Source organism: Polyodon spathula, chromosome 12 (assembly GCF_017654505.1).
Source record: "Polyodon spathula isolate WHYD16114869_AA chromosome 12, ASM1765450v1, whole genome shotgun sequence".
Lineage (NCBI taxonomy): Eukaryota > Metazoa > Chordata > Actinopteri > Acipenseriformes > Polyodontidae > Polyodon > Polyodon spathula.
Window position 1 is genome coordinate 34,270,969 of NC_054545.1, and position 23,316 is coordinate 34,294,284.

Sequence of the window (23,316 nt, forward strand, 5' to 3'; positions counted from 1 at the left end):
TGTCTATACTATATGTAATGACAGAGAGGGCGAGTAAATCAATAAAAGCGTTACAGTAGTCTCCAGTGGTTTGCCCAGCTTATCTCTCCTTGTTCGGATAACATGGTATATCCGGGACCTTAGCTGAGTATTGCACACATGTACAGTGCTTACAAAACAAGAGGGTAATTGAGCCTCAGTTCTTCACAGACAGTTCAGTGGAGCCCAGTTTCTTTAGAAGGGTATTTGTGTTTGACATTAAAAAAACAAAAAGCCAGAAAGCCTAGTGAAAAACACAAAATTTACAGTATCTGATGGTATTCATTAAAACATTGACTGTTAAGAGAAACTGGAGACCTGTATTTTATTATTATTATTATTATTATTATTATTATTATTATTTAGCAGAAGCTTTTATCCAAAGTGACTTACAGAAAATGAAACAAAATATAAAAGAAAAATATATAAATTTACAGGCAATAAAAATGCAAAACAAACACACACACACACACACACATATATATATATATATATATATATATATATATATATATTATATATATATATATAACAAATAGAATTTACAAATAAAGGATGAATAAATGGGTTTTGAGAAGGTGGCAAAAAACAATAAAAGACTGAACAAGGGAACAAGGGATTAGAAGGAGCGACACAGCAGGAAGGAGAGTGAAGAGAAGATATAACAAGTTTTCCAGTAGAGGATGAACAGAGAAGGAGAGACAATATAAAGAAGCACAAGGGATTGGAGATAGGAAGGGGCAGTATGATGAATAGAGCGATAGGCAAGAGCAAGGGTCTTAAATTGAATGTGAACAGAGATAGGTAGCCAGTGGAGAGTGTGAAGCAGAGTAATATGAAATCACATATTATTGTGTGTGTGGATATATATATATATATATATATATATATATATATATATATATATATATATATGTGTGTGTGTGTGTGTGTGTGTACTGTATATAGAAATATTTATTGATTATATAAAACTGTTTTTAGTTAATATGGACCGCATATTTATTAGTCCCTATCTCCACCTGTAACACACTACAATACTTTCTAGGATGTGGCTACTTAATCAGTGCATTCAAACTTCTTAAGAAGTATTCCTTTTGATGCACATTTGCTGAACTTTCAAAGCCCTTATCCTCTGATGCTGAGGGGGAAGCATTAAAAAGGATTTAGCGGAGACCTTGCTGTAATTGCCAGCCACAATGTATTGAAAAGCAGGATATGTGTGCGAGGATATGAGCCTTCTCCAATGAGCAGATAATTGAAGGAGCCAGATTAATGATGTGTCATAACAACTTAATCTGAATCACCATTGACCTTTCTCATAGAACATAGGTTTGATAGATGTAGTTTATTACCAAGTTTTGACTTGGAAATTGAATCCCACTCCATGCTCACTGACAGGATTATCAATAATTTATTAGCCAGATGATGCAACTAAATGCCAAGTGCAATGAATTGTTCTGATGCTACAGTGTTCTCAAAGTAAGAAGTGAAGGAAGTCACTTGTAGTAAAAAAAAAAGAAAAAGGGAAACAGCAATTCAATTACAGAAATGTTGAAAGTCATTAAAAAAAGAAAACTCTGTTAACAGTATCAACATGTATGAGAAGCTGAACTCGGAGGTTGTGACATTTTCTGATAATGCATCTGAGCTGCACTGCTGATGTACAACAAGCACATGTTTTAGAAGAAGAGCAAAACCCCATACAGTAGCAGTGTCTGCATTGCAGCCCCTGTTCAGATCTGACAAAATGCTGCATGAAGCTGGCTTGGTTTGACACAAACTGGATAAGAACAAGATCCGGGTAATACGATTGTACAGGCTTTGAATGCACAGCACCTGCTCTATGATACCATAAAGGTGTCAGTGCATTTATTTCTTGAAGCATTTTGATGGTATAGAAAAATGCTGTGTTGGACATCTAATGGGCACTTTTTATGTAAAGAATTAAACACAATGGAACAAATATGGGGTACACTCTGGAATAAAAATGAGAGGTATTTCCACAGAACATAAGACACTCTGTATCTATGCCTTTGTTCTGTGAGCTTCAGCATGGGGCCGCTTACTGTATATTTTGCATAACTGGATTTGAAGTCAGACTGGTTCATTACAATTAAGCACTTACCATTCCTCATTTAAAGATGCTTTTTCTCCCTTAACCTTTCTTTTAGCAATGTTCTCACATATAATAATGTAGGATTAGGTATAGAAACACAACCGGCATTTCTAATCCACAGTGAGAATAGACAGTCTGTAAATTATGTTAAATTGCTTTCGGCTGTTATAAGAGGCTTAGGATTTTATTAGCTGCATGTTTTACTTTGAAGTTCCAAATATCAAGGAATGCTTAAGTCATAATGCACTGTTGTCAGATTCCAGAGAGAAATGAGTAGTCACTCAGCTATATGTACAGTGGCTTGCGAAAGTACCCCCCTTGGCATTTTTCCTATTTTGTTGCCTTACAACCTGGAATTAAAATGGATTTTTTGGGGGTTTGTATCATTTGATTTACACAACATGCCTACCACTTTGCAGATGCAAAATATTTTTTATTGTGAAACAAACAAGAAATAAGACAAAAAAACAGAAAACATGAGCGTGCATAAGTATTCACCCCCCCCCCCAAAGTCAATACTTTGTAGAGCCACCTTTTGCAGCAATTACAGCTGCAAGTCTCTTGGGGTATGTATCTATAAGCTTGGCACATCTAGCCACTGGGATTTTTGCCCATTCTTCAAGGCAAAACTTCTCCAGCTCCTTCAAGTTGGATGGGTTCCATTGGTGTACAGCAATCTTTAAGTCATACCACAGATTCTCAATTGGATTGAGGTCTGAGCTTTGACTAGGCCATTCCAAGACATTTAAATGTTTCCCCTTAAACCACTTGAGTGTTGCTTTAGCAATATGCTTAGGGTCATTGTCCTGCTGGAAGGTGAACCTCCGTCCCAGTCTCAAATCTCTGGAAGACTGAAACAGGTTTCCCTCAAGAATTTCCCTGTAGAAAAAATGCCAAGGGGGGTCAATACTTTCGCAAGCCACTGTAAATGCTGGTCCACATTTATTTATTTATTTATTTTTACAGGTAATACATGCACAATGGCGGAGTACAACAGGCTAAAGAACATGCTTCTAGACCTTCAGGCCAAGCAGTCCAATCAACATGGGGCTGTCCAAGGAAACAGAATGTCCCAACGGACCCACGTAGTGGAGAAGATGTTCAAATACTTGGATCTCAACGCTGATGGGTGCATAGGCAGCGAAGAACTGGCTCAGGTGAGAATTAAATGACGGTGAGCATTACACATCTATTCAGAGTGTAAATGGAATATAGTGCAGCCAGCCTCTTGGGAGAATAGTTCCTTCAAGTGGCTGGAAAGCAGCATTGTGAAGATGCATTCGTTTTGTCTATCTAAGCATATTGCTTTTATAAATGATGCATGTGATGAAATTATACAATTGTCATCGCTTAGACATGCATAAATAGTTACTTTATTCAATATGATTATATATGGAGGGCGGAGACGTGTAGTCACTGATCCATGGTCTTTTTTTATTTTTTTTTTTTTTTAACCAACTGAGAATTAACCCCAATTTGAACAAGAGATTCCCTGGACTTTATCAATCATTATAATAGATGAACAAGCTGAAATAAATCTCCAAATTATTCAGGTGTCTGCACCTGAAAGTGAGATTTATGCCCTTGTAGGAATTGATTTCTTGGTGCTAGTGACCATAAAGTGTCAATCTATATTATCTGTTAATTCTAGATTTTTGTCTCAGAGTTATATATTTTACTTTTTCATATTTATTTTTGTAACACAGTAATCTTTCTTTGCAGATAAGTCTATATCCATGCATTTAACTAAAACCTTAATTTGAAGACCAGACTAATCCTATCCCAAACCCTAAATCGAAACTTGTACCATTCAGTCTCCTCTGAGTCTCACCTACAATAGTACATGGTAACAGCTTGCAAATACTGCTCGCATTTACTAGCTTTATATATGCGTAATCTACATAAAAATAGCATAAATAACAGGCATGCATAGAAGGAGGGGGGGGGGAACAAATGTTTGTTTCTCTGGGGTTACAAATATTCATTGAATATTTATGACACATCCAGTGTAAGGAGCAAGCTCTGGTTTATCCCTTGTAGATATCAGTAAGGGATCATCTGGAAGATGACCTGCTGGAGTGTACACTGCAAGACCTGCTGAGATATGACGACTACAACAATGATGGGCATTTAACTCTTCAAGAATTCTACACATCATTCCGTGAGTCCAGCTAAACTTTGTGTCTGATAAGAGGCAGATTTACAGAAGGAGCTATGAATGTGCAAATCCAACTGTACGTGCTAATTTGAAAAAAATGCTGCTATTGTCTTCTAAATGTATTAATTTCCCTCCAACCCTTTTAACTTTGAGGGACTTGAAAATATACTATATGCAAGATACTTGCGACACAAGCAGAGTTGCATAAACTCCTGCCTATATTTCTGAATGTCTGGTTTTTGCTTTTCTGTCAAAGAAAAGAATGTCACTGTGTGTGCATGAAATGAAAGAGAGGGGATGTTTTAGCTACAGATGTATATTTATTGCATAATAGGTCTCTTTGGAGGAATCTATAGAGCAAAAAGTTTTGTTTATTGAATCCAGCAGAGACATAGACCATAGCATCACAGTAAGGAATTCTGGGTAATCAGTTGTTGGTCTCAAAGCTTCTATCCAATGATAAAAGGCTTGTTTTCCTGATTAACTTTCAGTGCTTCAAGTTGGTACGGTTTGTGTCGTCTGTGTCAATTTACATATTGCATTTGTTAACTGGGATTCCTTGAGAGGCCTGCTGAGTTTATAGAAATTTTTTTGAAAGCTTCAGGTCTTAATAGCTTCTAGTACATTAATTATTATACAATACACAGGTAATGCAGTACAAGAGTTTGTTATAATATTATGTCTCCAGTAATGGTTCTTCTGCGTTGTGCATGCATCATATTTAAATGCCTCTGCAGAGAAGAGAGTTAGTGTAGGATGCTCTAGCTTAATCTCTTAAAAATAAGAATGTTCTAGTTATTTGACTAAGAGCTTAATATCATTCAATAGATGAAAATAAAGACTTTTGCATTGGCAGGGCCCACTAAGCTGAAACAGATTACAGAGTAATCCTCATTGTGAAATGCTAATATTATTTTTAATATGGAGCCTCTGGTTGTGCTGTGATAAATGTATGATGCCACTGAAGAACAAACTGCCTAATTTGAAACAAACCTCATAAGGTATATCAGAGACTAACAGTACGACTCTTAGCTCTGAATCCCTGCTAGGGGCTCCTAAGTCAAGCTGTTTTAGCAGGCGTTATCGATTGCAAGGCTTAATTTTTTAATTTTTTGCATTCTTACAGAAACAAACAGCCGGGCCTCGCTTTTTTTGGATTTTATACTAAACTAGCAGGCAAAAAAAATAAAACAGAATACAGATCACATTTATAAACTACAGCTCTTTTTTTTTTAAAAAAAGTGTGTCTTTTCTGTTTTTAACATACGGGAATGTTTATAAACATGTCTGTGTGTGTGTGTGTGTGTGTATTCCTTAAAACAAGTGTATGAATGGGCACGTTAGAAAAATGTCCATGATGATGGAACCAATACTTGCTAATGCAATAACACTAGATACATCAACCCACTATGATCTGGCTGTCTTGCTTCTTTATCGGGAGACAAATGCTACCTTCGTAGCTTTTTTTCCACATCATTTGCTTTTTTATGTATCAGGAAGACAGAATGTTGATATTGCACACAGTTCAAAGATGACACATTTTTTTAAAGCTCCTAAACTAGTGGAAATATTTTTTGTCTTAATGTAACTTTTAGTAGAGGTTCAAAACAGAGTTACTACTGAACATTACGCTGCAGCTTCATAGCTACTGCATACTGGCAAAGAAGCCAGTAATAATATTGCTCAGTTGAACGGTTTTGCACCTTTAGATGTATTTGTTTCTCATTCCTTTAGTTAATAGCAGGATTATGATGCTCCAGCATACAGCACAGACAGGTGGAGTCAGCAGATCTGTTTAATTAATCAACAAGGAAAAAATGGGTAATTGCCTGGGAAGACAGCCCAGCTGAGAGTGAGCCCAAATCTGCTGAGAAAGAGAGATTGTGGTCAATGTCTTACAGTGTGTCTGAAGGTCACTGGGATTCTGCATGCCAGTCCTTGATGTATATCCTCGGAGGGGATGAATTAGACAGGCAGAAAGAAGGGTATGGTTATCACAAGGAGATCACAGCTCTCTTAGGGATGTAAATTATAGCATTAGCAAGGGGCAGTCAATTAAAGTTGAAGGAAGCTAAGGGAGGACATAGAGAACATTTTTTTTTTTTTTTTAAAGCAGTACAGAACAGTCTACATGAAGGGTAATGTTACATACTACTCGTAATTTATTTTCTAAATTCAAAAGGTTAATTTAATTTTTTTTTTTTTATATTTGTAACCAGACGTGTGCTCTAGATTTCTCACCTGGGTCGTGACAAAAGCAGATCAAAAGAATGCATTTGGAGTGTGAGAGCATTAAAATTGTGCTTGCTTTGATGTCGTATTTAAATAACAAATGTTGCTCATTAATAATTCACATACAACACATACATATACAACTACAATTTACATTTAAAAAGAAAAAAAAAAGCATTGTGTAAGCTGTACCTAGATAGGACACAATTGTGTCTCATCCATTAAGCTTACATATTCCTTTAATCATCAGGCTTACTTAAACCAAACTGATTTGTTTTGATTTTGTTTTTAATTAATCTGCTGAATTTAGAATAATATGTGTTGCATTGTTACTTAAAGATAATCGATGCACTGCCTGGCACAACACTTACTGAACATGTAATCTTTAAACGAGCAACAGTTGTTTTCTTCTTAAATGCATGCTGCAGTGCCAGTGGTGCACAGGAAGCCTGCTACCATTTATCAGAGTTACACAAGATGTCCAGAACTAGCTTTATTGCAGTGAAATCGGTTCTGAACCACACAGTCTGATGGAGGCAGACTTTTGATTTGATGGTGGGCCTTTCTGATTAGGAACTAGGAGATTCAGAGATCCAGCTCGATTACTTAATAAAATGCGAGACCCTTTGATCATGTCAGTTTACTTGGTCTTGTTGCTTGGAATGACAATATAACTAAACTGTTATTACTTAGACATTTCAATGGGCCTGTAATTGCAATGACATTATACAATTAAGTCATATTGTGTGAAACATGTTGTTAATAACACATTTATTGTAAATCCAATTATTAAATTATGATCATTTCAATTAAATTAGGTTATGCTAATTATATTGGACAGCTCTGTTTAGAGAGATAACGGTAAAGTTTCTTTGCCTAGTGTTCGTGACTCTGAAATCCATAGCGTTACACTGGTATCTACTAGATCAAATCGCATTAGTGCTTAGATATTGGCAATCTATGCTTCATATGCTGCCCCTGGCTGTTATCTGCACAGTGAGTGGTCTTCTTTTATCTCACTTTGGACTCCAGCACAAAGTGGGAAAATAATTAATTATCATACCAGCATTGATTTTCTACTTCTGTGGGCTTTGCTTCCCTCAAACTTCAAACAAGAGCTTTGGGGAGATGAATGGCCAAACTCAAATGCAACTTACATTATAGCTTAAAGCACAGTGGTGGAAAAGGGATGCCTACAGGAATTTATTTCACCAAGTCTTTAAAAAAACAATTTCATATTAGCTTCATAAAGAGAGAAAGACCTATCCATTCTTAAGTGTGTGTATTCTTCATTCAGCAGTTGTTCTTAACAATGACTAACTTGACCTGCAGCTGGAAACTACTCTCGGCGGCAATCAATAAAAATGTGTTTTAAGTAAAATAACAATTTGTTGATATGATGGTTGTACTGTATGTTTGATGTAATGTCAAAGAAAGATTGAAACATCAGTTTAGAACCTACTAACATTAAAGTAAGACTCTCATCCATGCAATCATTTTCTAAGGTATTTTTGCTACAGTGTGGTACTGTATTTAAAATCTCACAATGCGAGTTAAATAAAACTTAATATACATATTCTTTTAATGAAAAAAAAAACTAACAAAGCTTAAAGGCTTACTATTGGTATTGTAACACATCAGTGTGTTCCGGGATAAAATGATCATGCAGCTGTATTTCATGGATGCAGTAATATGACACAATTATTTGGGCTGTTGACATTTGTTTGTTTTCGCCGTTTTTGATTAAAGACTAGGTACAAACTTGCAGTGTTTTAGCTTAACCTCTTCTCATTGCACAAAGTTTGAAATCAACATTTTGTTCTTGAGTTGTTATAAATATAGTGACTGAAGCCTGCCTTTCTATTATGAGCCTGGTGATTGTGTAATATTTAGTAAATGATTCAATGAATCATGCTTTATTCCAGTAATATATATTGCCTGTACTTTTTAAGTTGACTTTTCAGGCTTTGTTAATAGACCAAGGAGAGGTAGGTTTAGTGTACTGATAATTATAAACAGACATGCTTAGACACAACATTGAACCTGTCTGTGATAATGTACCTCCAAGGACGTTGTTCATGCTGTTCACAGTGTGATCATTGGAGCACATAAGTTTTGAGTGATATAAATGCACATTCAGCACAATGGGAAGGCACAAAATTAAATTGAGCTGTTGTATTTGCTTTAATTTGTACCATTTGATGTATTAAGGGGTTAATCGTTATATTGAGGGGTTCTTTATAACGAAAGGACAATCAAAATGCACGAAAAACTGTTAGTAAGTTAATGAGATCATATTGTGAATAAAAGTAGAATTACATGTACCTGTTCTTCTCATGTATGCAGTATTCTGCATTTGCTTTATCCAATTTGTTAAAGAATTAAAACACATTACAAAAAGCAAAAATACAGAATTGAAGCTAAACTGTTATTCAAAATCAATCTGTCATGAATCGTTTCAAAGTGCACCAAATCTTAATCCAACATGCAAGAATCCCAAACTGATCTTGTATTCCAAATCAACCCTACCTGAAAAGTTTGACATGAAAATTAATCAGATCCTCAAGTTTTTTTTCCTTTGTTTTTTATTCTTTAATCAATTTTACTTTGCCACAAGGTTGCTGAACAAGCCAAAAAACCTTTTGACAACCTATATTCACTACAGAGATTTGCCTGCATTATTCCTTTTTTTCAAAAACAATAGTTTCCAGCTTTGTTGCAATAAAATGACTTTTGTTTCAGAAGTGTGAGTTTATAAACATTCCTGTATGTTAAACAGTCCTTTGAAAAACGACAATGCCCTTTCTAGAACAGTTGCAAGAGGTTTAGGGAAATCCAAATATGAAGTTGTTAAAAAAAAAAAAAAAGACACACTTACTTTTAAAAAAGGAGCTGTAGTTTCTAAATGTGATCTGTATTCTGTTTTTTTTTTTACAATAACAAGATTAAAAATATGCACGCTAATTTAGTATAAAATCCAAAAAAAAGAGAGGCCCTGCTGGTTTTTTTCTGTAAGAATGCAAAAAAAAAATAAAAAATTAAGCCTTGCAATTGATAACGGTAAGATTATTTCAGTATGTGAACTTTTTTTAAGGTCATGCAAGTATGTACAGAGATAAGAATGTACCGTAGGTAGACAAATAATTGTTAGCAAGACTTTAACTAAACATTGGACAGATTTGTTTGACTGATATAGGGAGAAGTGATCATTCTCTACATCATCAGCATACAGCCGAACACCTGCTGAGATGCAGAAATCCGGAGAGATTATTGCTACACACCAGAAATAACAAAGGACCTTTGATGGTGCCCTGTGAAACTACCATTTCATTAATCCCTTCTGAGAAAATGGTGTTATTTTATTTCAGTCCTATTGTGAAAAAAATGTAACGTGCTGCTTGCCAATTTAAGACGGAGGTTGAGATAACATTCTTTTCTTCTTTTAAGCATGTTAAAGAGGACAGGCATTATCAAGGCAATAAGTCCCTGCAGAAATCCATTTGTTTAAAATCAATCTAGCCTATTGCAGTGCAATGCATTATGTATTTTGTGGTTTTATCTGATTTAGTCACCTATCGTTGGGGCATTTTTTAGGATGTTAAAAAATAAATAAATAAATAAAATTGCTGCACTGTAAAAAGAAATGTTCCAGTGGTTTGATTTTGATTTCATATGCATGACGAATCAAAACAGAAGCAATGGGGTGTTCTAATGAATTTGCACAATTTATCCAACTTTTTTCACTACACTATTTACCCCTGGAATTGGACTCTCTCTACCTTTTTATTTAAGCTCTTCTTTACCTGGGATAATGTAGTTCTGCTTCGGCTATGCAGAAGTCTTTTCCCTGTGGGGCTCAGTCAGATGGTTTATTAGGCTACTGCATCTGACAGCATGGTACTGTACGTCTGTGTTTGGAAGCAGTACATTTGGCTAGGATCCGATAGAGGCAATTATTCAAACATGCAAGGAAAAGAATGGGGTATTTGCACTGCATTTGTAATGAGGAGAACTGCTGGCAGTACCAAGGTGCCTCATGCTTGGACCAAATATAACACAATTCAACATCTAAAAAAAATAAAAAGGCACTGAAAGTTAATACTTTTACAGTGCATTGCATGGTGCTGGTTGTAGCTTTCTTGTTTATTTTCTTCCAAGGTTGGTAGATGGTTCACATGATTAGAAAAACCCAATATTTGGATATGCATGGTTAATAAACTACCCTTTTGTCTTTTAATCCAACCAAACAGACTTTTTTTGTGGTAGGGAATAATTAGTCAACAATAAAGTTTTGTTTTTGTTTTTTTGTGCTCTTATTAAGCTTGTCATTTAACCTAGCAGTGGGGTATCAGTCTTGAAATAAGATGTAATAACTTCTAAACATTGTATAACTACAGTATAGAGATTGTTTACAGGGCAGTTGCAGTCTGATGTATGAGATTCATAATACCCTTAAATTGCATGCAATTTTTGTTTGCTCACATAGAGAGGAAAATTATCAATTTGGGGAGATGCTGCCCAGTGTTAAAAATATATTGAAAAATGTCTGCATCTCCTAAGGTGCATTTGGTTGCAAAATCCCTTGTGTAATGGCTATAAATCACTTCTAATAATTCATCAGTAACAGAAAAGGGAAATTAACACAGTTGCTATGGAGCTTAGAAATACATAACAGGATGATATTTAAAAATATTATGCAGTTTCTTTTTTTTTTCTTTTTTTTTCCTGAGATTTTCTTCTGAGTTCCTTAAAAGAAAGGCAATATCCGATGTCAGCAGATGCAGTAAATCTTCTGATGGGAAATTGCAGTCAAGACAGCTGGAATCCTAAAGAACTACTTCCTGCAAGTCTGATCCTTTTATATTCAGCTCACTTACCCAGAGCTGTTGTATCTGAGGAGTACATTGCATGTTCTAATTTAACCATGATAATATAGTCTGACTTCTCTTCTCAGATCACTTTCCTAATGCATGTATCGCAGCTCTGGTCTGTACTGTGTTATGTAAAGAATAAAAGACAATGGAAAGCTCTTTGGGTTTGTTTGTCACCAGATCTTTTTCCAGAAGGCAACAAAGGATAAATCAGAGGCTTGTTTGGACCTTAAGGGAATGATAAGTTAAGTGATGAAACAGTGTTGCATCACAATTATACACCTTGCTCAGCATCAGTGCAACAATTGCGTAAATATTGTGGTATTGTCAAGGGTTCATTTCTAAACAGAAAGGTACCGGATCTAATAATTGTGTAAGAGGGATAGCATTTTTGTCTCTAGACCTAATGCACTGACCTTGATTAGCAGTAGCTCCCACATATGCCTCCTAAAATGTCATAACAGAACACTTTTGTCATTCAATTCATGGAACAGGAAAGCATTTTTTTTTTTATTATTGTACATAGAGTTCTTTTTTGCAACATGTGTTGTTGTTGTGGGATTCAGTGCGATCTTGTTCAAATTTACCCTTGTGTATTGTACTGTACAATCCACAGAAATCAAATGTTTCCTAAAAACAAGATATCTGTACACATCTATTGTACATGTGTTTACTGCTCTCAGCAGCTGCTGCTATCCTTTTTTTAATTAAACACAAACAACACTGACATTCAAGATAGGATGTCAGTATCACATGCATAATTATTAGGGATGGGAAGCAACACAATAATTACAAAGAACATTTAGCATGGGCCGTTGTTTCAAAATATGTTACTCTTTACATTGGTGATACTTAAGTCACAGTGATACTGCACTGAAGTTATATGTGTTCACCTACCTCCAGTTCCAATGAGCGTAATATAATTAAATGTACATACTATATATAAAATATCTAGGTTATTTTCCCCCTTCAGTTCAAATTCTAGTACCAGGGCAGTTCTAGACTTTACAATAAGCTAAATTATACACATCTGAGCTTGGTACCTATAGCCGGTAACTCATTAACCCAGATTGCAGACCTCTAGGTAAATAACTCCACTCCAAATAGCAGACTGCTAGCAGTTTTGGAAAAGCATCTCCTTATAGCAGACCAGTTGGCTGGTCACGGTCATTTGAAAGAGCTTAGGTCCTTGTCAAACCCTTGTAAAATCTAGAATGATTCATCTGCTCTGCAATGTGATCCTTGCTGTACTTCCATTCCTCTATATTTTGTGCTTGAATATTTTGCTCAGTGGAAACAGTTATTAAAAGGCAGTGCATACTCCCTACTTTTGAACTAAAGGCCTGCTTCAACTTCTTGCCTGCTGCAAGTCACAGCACGGTGTAATTGTGTCCTTATCATTTGAAGTGCGATACAGTTCAACAGGGCAGTCTGTTTTGCAAAATGCTCAAAGCCAGTATTATTGGTGAATAATATGATGTAGGTAATATTTAGTGTGGAGTTAAACAACTACTATTTTCACATGACCCAAATGATTTGCTAACAAGTGTTGCCACTGAGCAATAATACCCCTGTGATGGCTCTGTATTGCTGTAGATATGATTTTTTTTGTACCCAATCTAAAGCTATATATGCCAGTACAAATTTTCACTAACTGCAAACTACCTCATATACTGCTATCTGCTACCTAAATGTATTTTTCTGCCTTGGAATACAATGCATATATTAACAACAAAAAGCTTTTTTATGTAGAGGATTATATTGGTTTTGTACCTCTTTTAGTTTCTTGGAAATACTATTTCTCCACAAAAGGAACCAGACCCTGCAATATATAGAAATCTGTAGCAAAATAATAGGCAAATTATATGATGCCATTATTATAGAAGTTTAAAAAAAAAAAAAAAAAACTTTTAAATAAAGTTTAAGTGCTTAAACAGAACATGCTTTACAAGTATACATGTGTACAGAAGAGTATTTTAATAATAGAACTTGGTCTGTGAACCCAATTAGCTCAGAACTTTAGAGATGTAAAGCTTTCACAAATTCAACAGATTTTTCCTTTTGTAATATTCATACTCCCATCTCAAATCTCCTGCTGGTAAGTGCCATAAAAAATCTTCTGGTCTTGCTCTCTTGGCCAGAAATGCTTCTGAAATAGTTAGAACAGTCGCTTTTTCCCCCCGAGGGGTAGGATGGAGATGCACAGCAGACTTTTTAGCTCTTTCTCTTTGGTACATGACTTTCTAACAAATGAGATGAGTAAATGTAATGAGAACAGTACATTTTTGGGGATTTTTCTAAGGCACATACAGTGATTCTATTAATCTCTGTCACAGGTCTTCAGTTCATTCCTTCAGGGGCTATTAGGCCCCTTTTTTAATCAGCCATGCAGAATATACAGCATTTATTTTTAATGTACTCTCACTCCCTTGAATAGTGGATGTCTCTATTGTGCTACTGCCCTGTACCACATTCTAAAATGCATATACAAATACACTTTTTCAGTAACAGTGGCTTAAACCTGGTTCCAGGATTCTGGCAGACCTAGTTTGCTACAACTTTGCTGTATTAAACCCCAAGACTCCCCAGGTGTCATGCAGTGGCTTGAAACCTAGTCTCTTGAACCAGCCTTGAAACATAGTCTCCTGAAACCAAGTTCAAAGATACAAAGTGGCTTTGTGTGTCCTCAGCCTTGCAGTCAGGTTCTGAAAGGCTCAAAAGACAGTGACCAAAAGCATGTTACCTGAATCACAGCTAAGCAAAAGTTTCACTTTTATGATTTTTTGATTTGATAACTGGCCTCCCTGCCTCTGCTATCTGTTCACCAGCTCAGCCAAAACTGTGCTCCCTACCTTGTCTTTTCCCTTCCTCGTTTCTCCCACACTACACCGTTGCTCTGCTCCTTACAGTGGATCCCTATCACCGCTCATATCCAATTCAAAACTTGTACTCTCCTACTGCTGTCTCGACCTTTCTGCTCCCTCCTACCTCCATGCTATTATTTCTCCCTACGCCCCTTCCGCTCCTCCACCACCAGAAGATTAGCTGTACACCCCCCCCCCCCCCCCCCCCCCCCCCCCTGCTTCCAGATCGCTAGTCCTTCTCCACCCTTGCCCATCAGTGGTGGAACAACCTACCAATGGATAGCAGGATTGCTAAGCCTGATCACCTTCTGCTGCCTCCTCAAGACTCATCTGTTCTGACAGCATCTGTAAACTATGGGCTATACTGGACTATAGCACCAAATTGTACAAGTACTTGCATCATCTTGTACTTGTACTGAACTGCTCCATATTTTGCTGTATTCTACTACTGCTTGTATTTATAACAATTTCCTCTATCTTGTACATGATTTTACTGTTATAGGTATCCGTATTCACGTTTTTTGTAATTACTCTTATTTGAAATCGTTCTTATCCATTTAACATACTTACTACATGCTCTTAATGGAATTTACTTGTATAAGTAAATATTTTTACTATAAGTTTAACTGCACTTAGTTGAATTCACTCGTAAATGTAATTACTTACTCTAATCTTTATTTTGTTATTTGAATTTGACCTTTTCTACTGATTTTACTGTACTTTATAACTGCTTGTATCTGTAATATGATACTCTGTAATGTGATACTTTATGTTGTGATATTTTATATAAGTTGCTGGATAAGGGCGTCTGCTGATAATAATAATAATAATAATAATAATAATAATAATAATAATAATAATAATAATAATAATATCCTCATGACATTATAGGCATTGTGTGTGACTTTAAGCTGTTGTTTTGAGTGTCGGATAAAAAAAGGTGTGCAGAAGTATTTGTTTTGTGTATTGTCTGACAGGTTGTGTTAGGTTGACAATTAACATCTGGACCTAAAGATAAAAATGTTTTTTTTTCATCTACTGTAGAGAAAAAGGAAAAATTTGCAATTGATTACATAGAGATAGCACAATTGTGCAGTATGCGTTATAGAAGTGTGTGTGTGTTTTTTTTTTTTTTTTTTTTTTATTATTTTGGAAAATTTTGTTTGTGGAGTATCATGGCATACTGTTATCGTTTTATACTTGGCATTATTTAGAAATTACAAACCTGCAGAGCTATTACACATCAAATATGTTGAAAATCATTACACACTTAAACCACATAATTATTTGCCCAAAAACTTAATAATTTTCAAACTATACTTCAACAGACATGTGTTCCATAGTGAAGCAAAAAAAACTATTCTTAGCCTTAGGAACTATTAAATGCATGGCACTTTGTAACCTCAGAGAATACTTACAGCTTGCGAGCTTAAGAGCTTAAGTAAAGAGGGCCATTGCTGTTAGGACGTTAGTAGAAAAAAAGTTAGCCAGTGATCAAGAAGTCTATTCTGCAAGAAAAATTGACATAATGAAATTATGTGTTTTTCAAAATGGTTTGGTACAGAATGTGGGCAAAAGAAGCTGAGTAAAAATATGCTGGAAATGAAGAGAGGTGTAAAAAAAGCAGTACGAGATGAATAGCACTTTTACAAAGAATAAATATAGCATTTCAGTATGTAATTGTAAAAGTGATTTAATTCACATTTTAGTGTATTTTAGTATTTAGTGTCATTTAAATGGTGTTAAGGCCTTGCGGGTTTTAAGTGGTATTCCACAGTGGTATTTAAGTGGTATTCCACATATTGCCAGTAAAGCCCTTCCTAGGGAATATCATCTGATGAAGTTTGGAGGAAACAGGGATGAAAGTCTGTGACAGAACATTGCCATCTCTTATTTCAGTTGATTTCCTCTGATCTATCTCAACTGAGAGATTAAATACCACAGTGACAGCGCATTCAATGTTCATACATATAGTGTTGTTTTACTATGTCTGCATTTCCCTAACCCGTGGTGGGCACTGATGGTAGAGACTGGTTAAACAGACCTTCATTTTCTTTATTACTTAATAGAATCAACATTTAGGTGCCTATTACCATTTACAAAACATTTTTAAAAAATTAAAAAATAGAATATCAAAGAATCCCTGCGACAGAAGCTTTATTTACTTGTATTACTTATTTAGCCCAGCCCACCTTTTCACGGCTCTGTGCTGGTAATGACTGCAACTGGCCAGAAAATTAACATCCATTGTTTCTTGTTGGCTCTCCATTAATTCCCTGTGCAAGCCATTTTAAAAATCAGGCTATAATGGAAGAGCTTATTGGACATAGCAAATTAACTATACAGAGCTCCAGGAATCACTGATTCTGTTGAATGGATGGATGCCTAGGATCATTCCATACACTCCAGCCCTTGTTTAACATAAACCTTTACAATCCAATCTGCATTCCTCAGGACATAGAAATTAGGGAGGAAGTATTATAAGGTTTTTAACATATAACTGATGGACCAGATAACCAATATATGCAGTGCATAAATTGGTAAAGATTTTAAGAGGGAGGTTTAACCACTTAGTAAATGTACAGGGATTTGTACAGATTTTCATCTGTTAAAAAAAAAAAAAAAAGAAAATAGATTACCAGACTGCAAACAACCCTAATACATAGTTGTATGCTTCATCTGAGCCATACACATGTATTACTGCTTGCACTTCTCATGTCATTTTATTTGTAAAACACACTTCTGTACTTGTGAATTCCAAACTGATATTCAAGAACCAAAAACAAGATTCAAATACTGTATCTATTCTATTCTATTGTTCTGTAAAAAAATTAATAAAAATAATAATAATGGGGGTTCTTCCAAGTGGCGCATCTGGTAAAGGCACTCCGCGTGGAGTGCAGGATGCGCCCTATTCCATTGCTGACCATGGACAGGAGTTCTCAGGGGGCGGCGCACTAATTGGCCGAGCGCCTCCCAGGTGGAGGAGGGCTTAGGTCAGCCAGGGTGCCCTCAGCTCACCGTGCACCAGCAACCCCTGTAGTCTGGCTGGGCTCCTGTCTGTCAGCTGCCCAGAGCTGCATTGTCCTCCGACGCTGTAGCTCTGAGGTAGCTAAATGGTGAGTCTGCAGTTTGAAAAGCAGCTTCGGAGTACAGCGTGCGTTTGTCTTCGCCGCTCCCGAATCAGCACAGCGGTGGTAGCAGTGAGCTGAGCCTAAATAATAATTAGATACTCTAAATTGGGAGAAAATAAAAAAAGAAAATAAAAAATTAGAAGAAGATAATAATACGAATAGGCAGATCTTCCTTTATCAGTAGTGTAGATGTGGTGTGGTCCAAATTAGGCTATGAAGCTATTGTGAATGTAATGAATGCATCTGAAATCCCTATCTGATCACCTTTGCTGGGTAGCTAGGACAAGAAAAGGACATTGACAAGAGCTGATCTGGGATATAGCTATTTTGCTCAACTGAAATGGTATTTTGTTTTTCTTCATTGTAACAAAGGATCGGCTCTGCTATGCTTTTTTTCAGCAGAAAGATGTCCATTAGAGGGGAAATTACTTGGAACCACCAGCTGGCTTTGCATCAGTTGATAAGGTTTAATGCAGCTGAAATCCTACTAAGACGAAGCAGCATCAGCATCCCTGTGGGCTTGTAACTCATCTAGCTTTTGTATTTGAAAAAAGAAAGCAAGTGTCAAAATCAGTAAAAACTTCAGTAAAAACTTACTGAAACCCAGAAATTATGCAAACCAGGTTACACTTTCCTAACTCCAATCAATTCACAAGGGTGAGAGCAGTCTGCACTTTTTAGGCAGCAGATGGATATAGCCCTGTATGAACTAACTTCGGGGACCAGTGTACAACAGAGCAAGTCTTCTGCTTGCAACATCTGTGATACGAGCACCTAACGCAGATGCTTTCCGAGTTACTCTCACCGGAGCCCTTTGTGAGCAATAAGTTGGATACATTCATCTGTTAAATTGTAAGCTTTTTTGAATTTGCCAGTAGCCAAGTTTTTTTTTTCTTTTTGTGGTACCATTTTATTGCAAACTGGTACAATACATTATATAAGACAGGGGTGGAAATAAGACTCCTATTGTACAGAGGTTTAACCCATTTTAAATGTAACAAGTTCAGGTGTGTGTCGTGATTAAACCCGTAGCAAAACCAGGAATGGGTCAAACTGCTATGCAATGGGGGTCTTATTTACATCCCTGTAAAAGTATGTCCTTCTATTAGAGGTTTCATTGATTGAAACCGACTTTAAAGCTCTAAGTGTAAAAAGTTGACAGGATGTTAACAGTGAAAAGAAAAATGACAGGTACGTTATTTAAACAGTTGTAGCAACATGGGGGGGGGGGGGGTGCATAACGTTACATTTTTTGGAACTCCCACTACTTACTCTTTAAACCTTCATGTTTATGAAATGCCTATTCTTGAAAAGCCCAAAACCTTTGCTCCCCAGCACACCCTTCTAATGATTATTTACTGATTACTGTTAAATCAATGAACATTAACTAGTGGTAGCTAGTATCCAGTTTTACTGCACCCTCCAGAATTGCAAACTCAGAAAAATTAATTTAAATGTGTCCAACTTATAATTTGTAAGGTAACATGTCAAACTGGGAGTAGACAGCCATTTCCAGCACCAGTCATTGTGTAGTCAATCCGATGCACACTGGGAAGGTTAGGTAAGGATTTTACAGTGGAATCTCATCTTTTTACTATTATAAATGTAGTCTTTCTGAGACTGATTAAATGTAAGTTCCGAGTGCTCGTTACAGTGATTTAGGGGGATGTGTTAGGAAGCAGCTGGAAGGCTTTAAATCTGTCAGTGGAACGTCTATTATATAGGGTCACTGTTAATTTTTAACATACCATTAAACTGCTGTTAAATCACTCAGAAAAGGTTCATGTTCCACTATTGAGCTGCCATGTTAAGTGATGGGGATAATGAACTGGAAACGCACGTACATTCTGGACTGTAAGAAGCTGGTTTTCTTAAGCATGTTTTCAGTTCAGCATTTAAGTATTTTATAAAGCAGATGTAATTGCATATTTCTTTATTACAGATCATTCATAATCAAATGTGTCACTGCTATACACTTTACAGGTAAAGCAAAGGTAATGTTGCCTCCATATCTCCAACATTGTGAATGCGTTATGATGTTTAGGAAATTCTGATGCATTCTTATTGAAAGTGGTGTAGCATATAACAAAACTGCTTTTTACACTGCACAGCCAACTTACCCATACTTGACTGATGTGTTTACTAGCTTGAATAATCCTTAGGGCTTACACCATGGTTTCTGTACCATTCTTTCAACAGAAATTGTTCCACCCGTTTGAACTAGTTGCGCACAATTTTCTTTATCATAAACTGTCTCTGTTTCTCGTTATGAACCTGTTATAATTCCTTCTGGAAACGCAATAGACAATACTTTCTGATTTGTGTAATAGGGGGCTAAACCTTAACTTAAATGCAGCTTTATATTTAACAGTATAGTACTTTTTGTTTTTAATTTGTTTGTACAGGATTAAAAGTACCCTGGGGAGAGGTAACCTCCAAGAATATAAATCTACTGTGTCCTGTACATTCTATACAGAATAATAGATGGGCTGCAGTGAATTACAAGGCTAGAATTGCATCGAGGGGTTCTGGTGACACCATAAACCACGAGAACGATGTACCATCACATCACTTAATTATGACATTTTGACATAACATTGCTAAATTATGACTTTGTCTCATTGAGCTGAGATGCAATTCTAGTACTTATCCATGTATTATAACACAATATTCTACCTGTATATGCTGTGACTGGCCTATGTATTATTCATATACGACCCATAGACTCTAAAGATGCCTGTTCCCAGTTGTTCTATTTGAGTCACTTTCCAGGGGATCATAACCTATAATTTCTACCTTGAGCCTTGCCTGATGCTTTTCAATAAACATTCCTCCATCCCTTGGAATATAAATGTCACATTATATCAATCATTTCCATTTATATACTTTTCTCCATTTAGCATATGGATGTTCCAGCGCCTTTTCCTTTAGCAATGGACAATATCCATTAAATCGATCAATGCTAACTCTTTTATCTCTTGGGATATACTGCTTATTTAGAAAATAGCCTGGGCAAGAGGTTTAAAGTTTCAAAATTGAAAGCATACCGTTCAGTTAAAAGGCACACTTTAAAGAGAATTATAAACTCAAAGTAGATTAATCCATATGAAAATGAAAGCAAATCACACAGCAGGTTTAGTATGTCTATAACTGATCAAGAGAGGCACTAGTCAATATCTGCAGCTGCTGCAGACCCGCAGCCATATCTCTAGTATGAGTTTGAATGATTTATAAAGAAGGATTTGGAGGGAGATGGTTATAACTTGTGATCTTTTCTATTAACAATAAACAAAAAAAAAACATTTAAAAAATAACAAAAAATAGGAAGTCTACAACAGTTGTGTTCTGCTCTATCAGGGACTTATCAGCCTAATTCAGCACTCTGTCTGTGTAATGAGTTTTGGCACTGGTGTTATCTGATTTATTGTAACTTCAATCTTTCCAATTGGATTCCTCAATAATGTAAACTCTCTTAGCACACAGATTGCCAGGTCTACGAGGCACTGCACAGGCCCACTATGAGCAATACATTGTTCTGTGCCGATGTGGCTGCCTCCTTTGTGTGTAGGATGGGTTATATATTACATTACTAAGAGCAACATAGCAAAAATATTGAAAATCATTAGCAGCATTCCCAGCTACAAATGTTTTGTCTGCTGTAGTTACAAATGCGGAAACAGAAAATAAAAGCAAGTTATCAATCTTCATATTAAGGGTTCTCACTTGAGCATGCCAACAAATCAGCATAAGAGACACAGAAAGGACAGCATGAAATCTGGACCTTTTATGTAATCACAGAACACAATCAGATTTTGAAATCAATTTGTGAATTAAACCCTCTGTTCCGATTTATCTTCTCTGATTGTGTGAGACTGATTACTGATGAAGCTCATGCCTTGAAGCCATGTGCTCGGTGGCCTTTGGAACAACTTTGTGAGCAAAATAATTGAGTTTGTAAGCAAATAATTGATTGGTCCTGGGTTACACTAGTGTATTGTTATGTTTAGCTTAATATTATATAACCGCTCAAAACTGCATTCATAGTTTTTGTTGACAAAACTGTACTAGAAAACCAACTTTTAATATATTGGCTAGATTTGCATTCTGGATTCTAGTTCTTTTTGGACTATATCTGTGGACAAAGTCAGTGGTGTTTTAGGCCGTAATAAACAGGGGGAAAAAAATAATTTCATACATTTTGAATTCGTGCTCCATTTTCAGGCCCAGTGCGTAGCAAGTCATCTTAATTAAAGAATGCATTATTTTCGGCATAACCTGCAGGTTGCCTTTCAGTCACAGTACAAGCATACAGAAAGTCAGCCATGCATTTTGACATCAACCATGATGAAAAAAATCTACGATACAATATCTAGGGCACCTTTAATCCATTATTTTAAGATGAGAGATATGGTATTTCATTTAAAAGGAGAGCCAAAGCTCCATTTGATATTACACTTTAAAATATTCATGTTTCTATTAAGAACAGCGTTTACATTGCATGCGGCATCAGGCTTGTGTTAAACAGAACTCAGCAAATCTATACGTCCCAGCTGAGAGGAAAATCAACAACATACCCAGAGCAAGACAAATAGAATTGACCTATTTCTTGCTGAAAACTTTATTATGCATGTTTTGCATGTGCTGTTAATATCGTAGACACCTGTATTATTTAGCTTTGCAGTTTAGAACAGCACAGTAAGATCTCCATATTAATAGTAACACAGGTCTTATATTACTGTACTAATGTAAGATTTATGAATTAAGGTAAACATGGAATTAACTACTTTGTTACACTATAGGATGAGACCAGACTAAGTTTCAAATTGTAACAATGTTTACCATGTATTAGATCCAAATAACCACATTACATTCTACATTGAACATTATTGTTTAGATTCAATACATGCCACTAGTATTAACAGAGATAGGCAATTAATCAAGTTATATTAACCTCTGCAGAAACAGCCTCAGATGCTACATTGATGGTCCATGATGATCCTTGAGGTATTGGAGCTTCTGTCTGAGTATCCCTTTATGTCTGGTCTTTTAAACTCTGGCAGGCTCAAAGCGTACTGTATGTGACTGCAGTTTGCTCCTGTTATCTCACCAATTTTCAATAGAAATTAGTTATTCAGCTGTTATTCCATTCAAGTACAACCAATCACTAACTACTCCCTCTTATAAGGGTATTGTGGTTAATTGTTTACCATATTTGTCCTTCTTTCCTATACATTTCCGCACATGCCTTATCATTCTACACCTAAGGCCAAATTACCTTAGCAACTCTACTTATGCCAAAGGCACCTCTAGCAAACTATTTTAGCATTACCAACACATTCACCATTGTCAACAAAGCTAAACTCTGCTATGAACAGACAGATACATGAACATGTGTAGTTATGGTTATGCCACATACAGTATCTTGGAGAATACTTTTTTTACATGTAAAGGTATCTTTTTGTTCTTTTATGTAGTCTAAAATTCAGAAGCTGCACAAAGCTTATGTCACCCCTTGCTTTTTTTTCAGTCTCACTGTGATGCTTTGACACCTGTTGGTGCAGTTATTCTAGTACCCCTTTCACACACAAATGCCGGTACTGAGCCGTCTCCAGAGAGAATTCAGAAATTCTTTAAAATACCCATTCACACAGAAAGAAATTGCACAATCAATGCCGGTATAATACTGTTGTAACCCTTTCACACAAAAAGGATCATGTGAGTACAACTTTCAAACTTGTCAGTCAACTTTCATGGCAATGTAAACCAAACAAAATCACAAAGAAGTAGTAAATTTGGCTGCATTTTGTTTGCTTTTCATTTTCAGTTATATCATACAATGTAACAACCTACTAAGTGTCAAACTGCAGGAGCTTCAGGCACAATCTAGGTTGTGTATTGTATTGCAAAGAAGGTGATCCAGCTC

General features: G+C 36.0%; 1 protein-coding gene across 1 annotated transcript in view; it reads left to right on the top strand.

Annotated features, from left to right (window-relative positions):
• LOC121324875 (follistatin-related protein 5-like) overlaps nt 1-23,316 on the top strand; it is a 101,925-nt gene that overhangs the window by 48,539 nt on the left and 30,070 nt on the right. The window contains exons 4-5 of the mRNA XM_041267080.1: nt 3,101-3,291; nt 4,175-4,295. Of these exons, the coding sequence (XP_041123014.1) occupies nt 3,101-3,291; nt 4,175-4,295 (312 nt within the window). The remainder of the gene's footprint in view (nt 1-3,100; nt 3,292-4,174; nt 4,296-23,316) is intronic.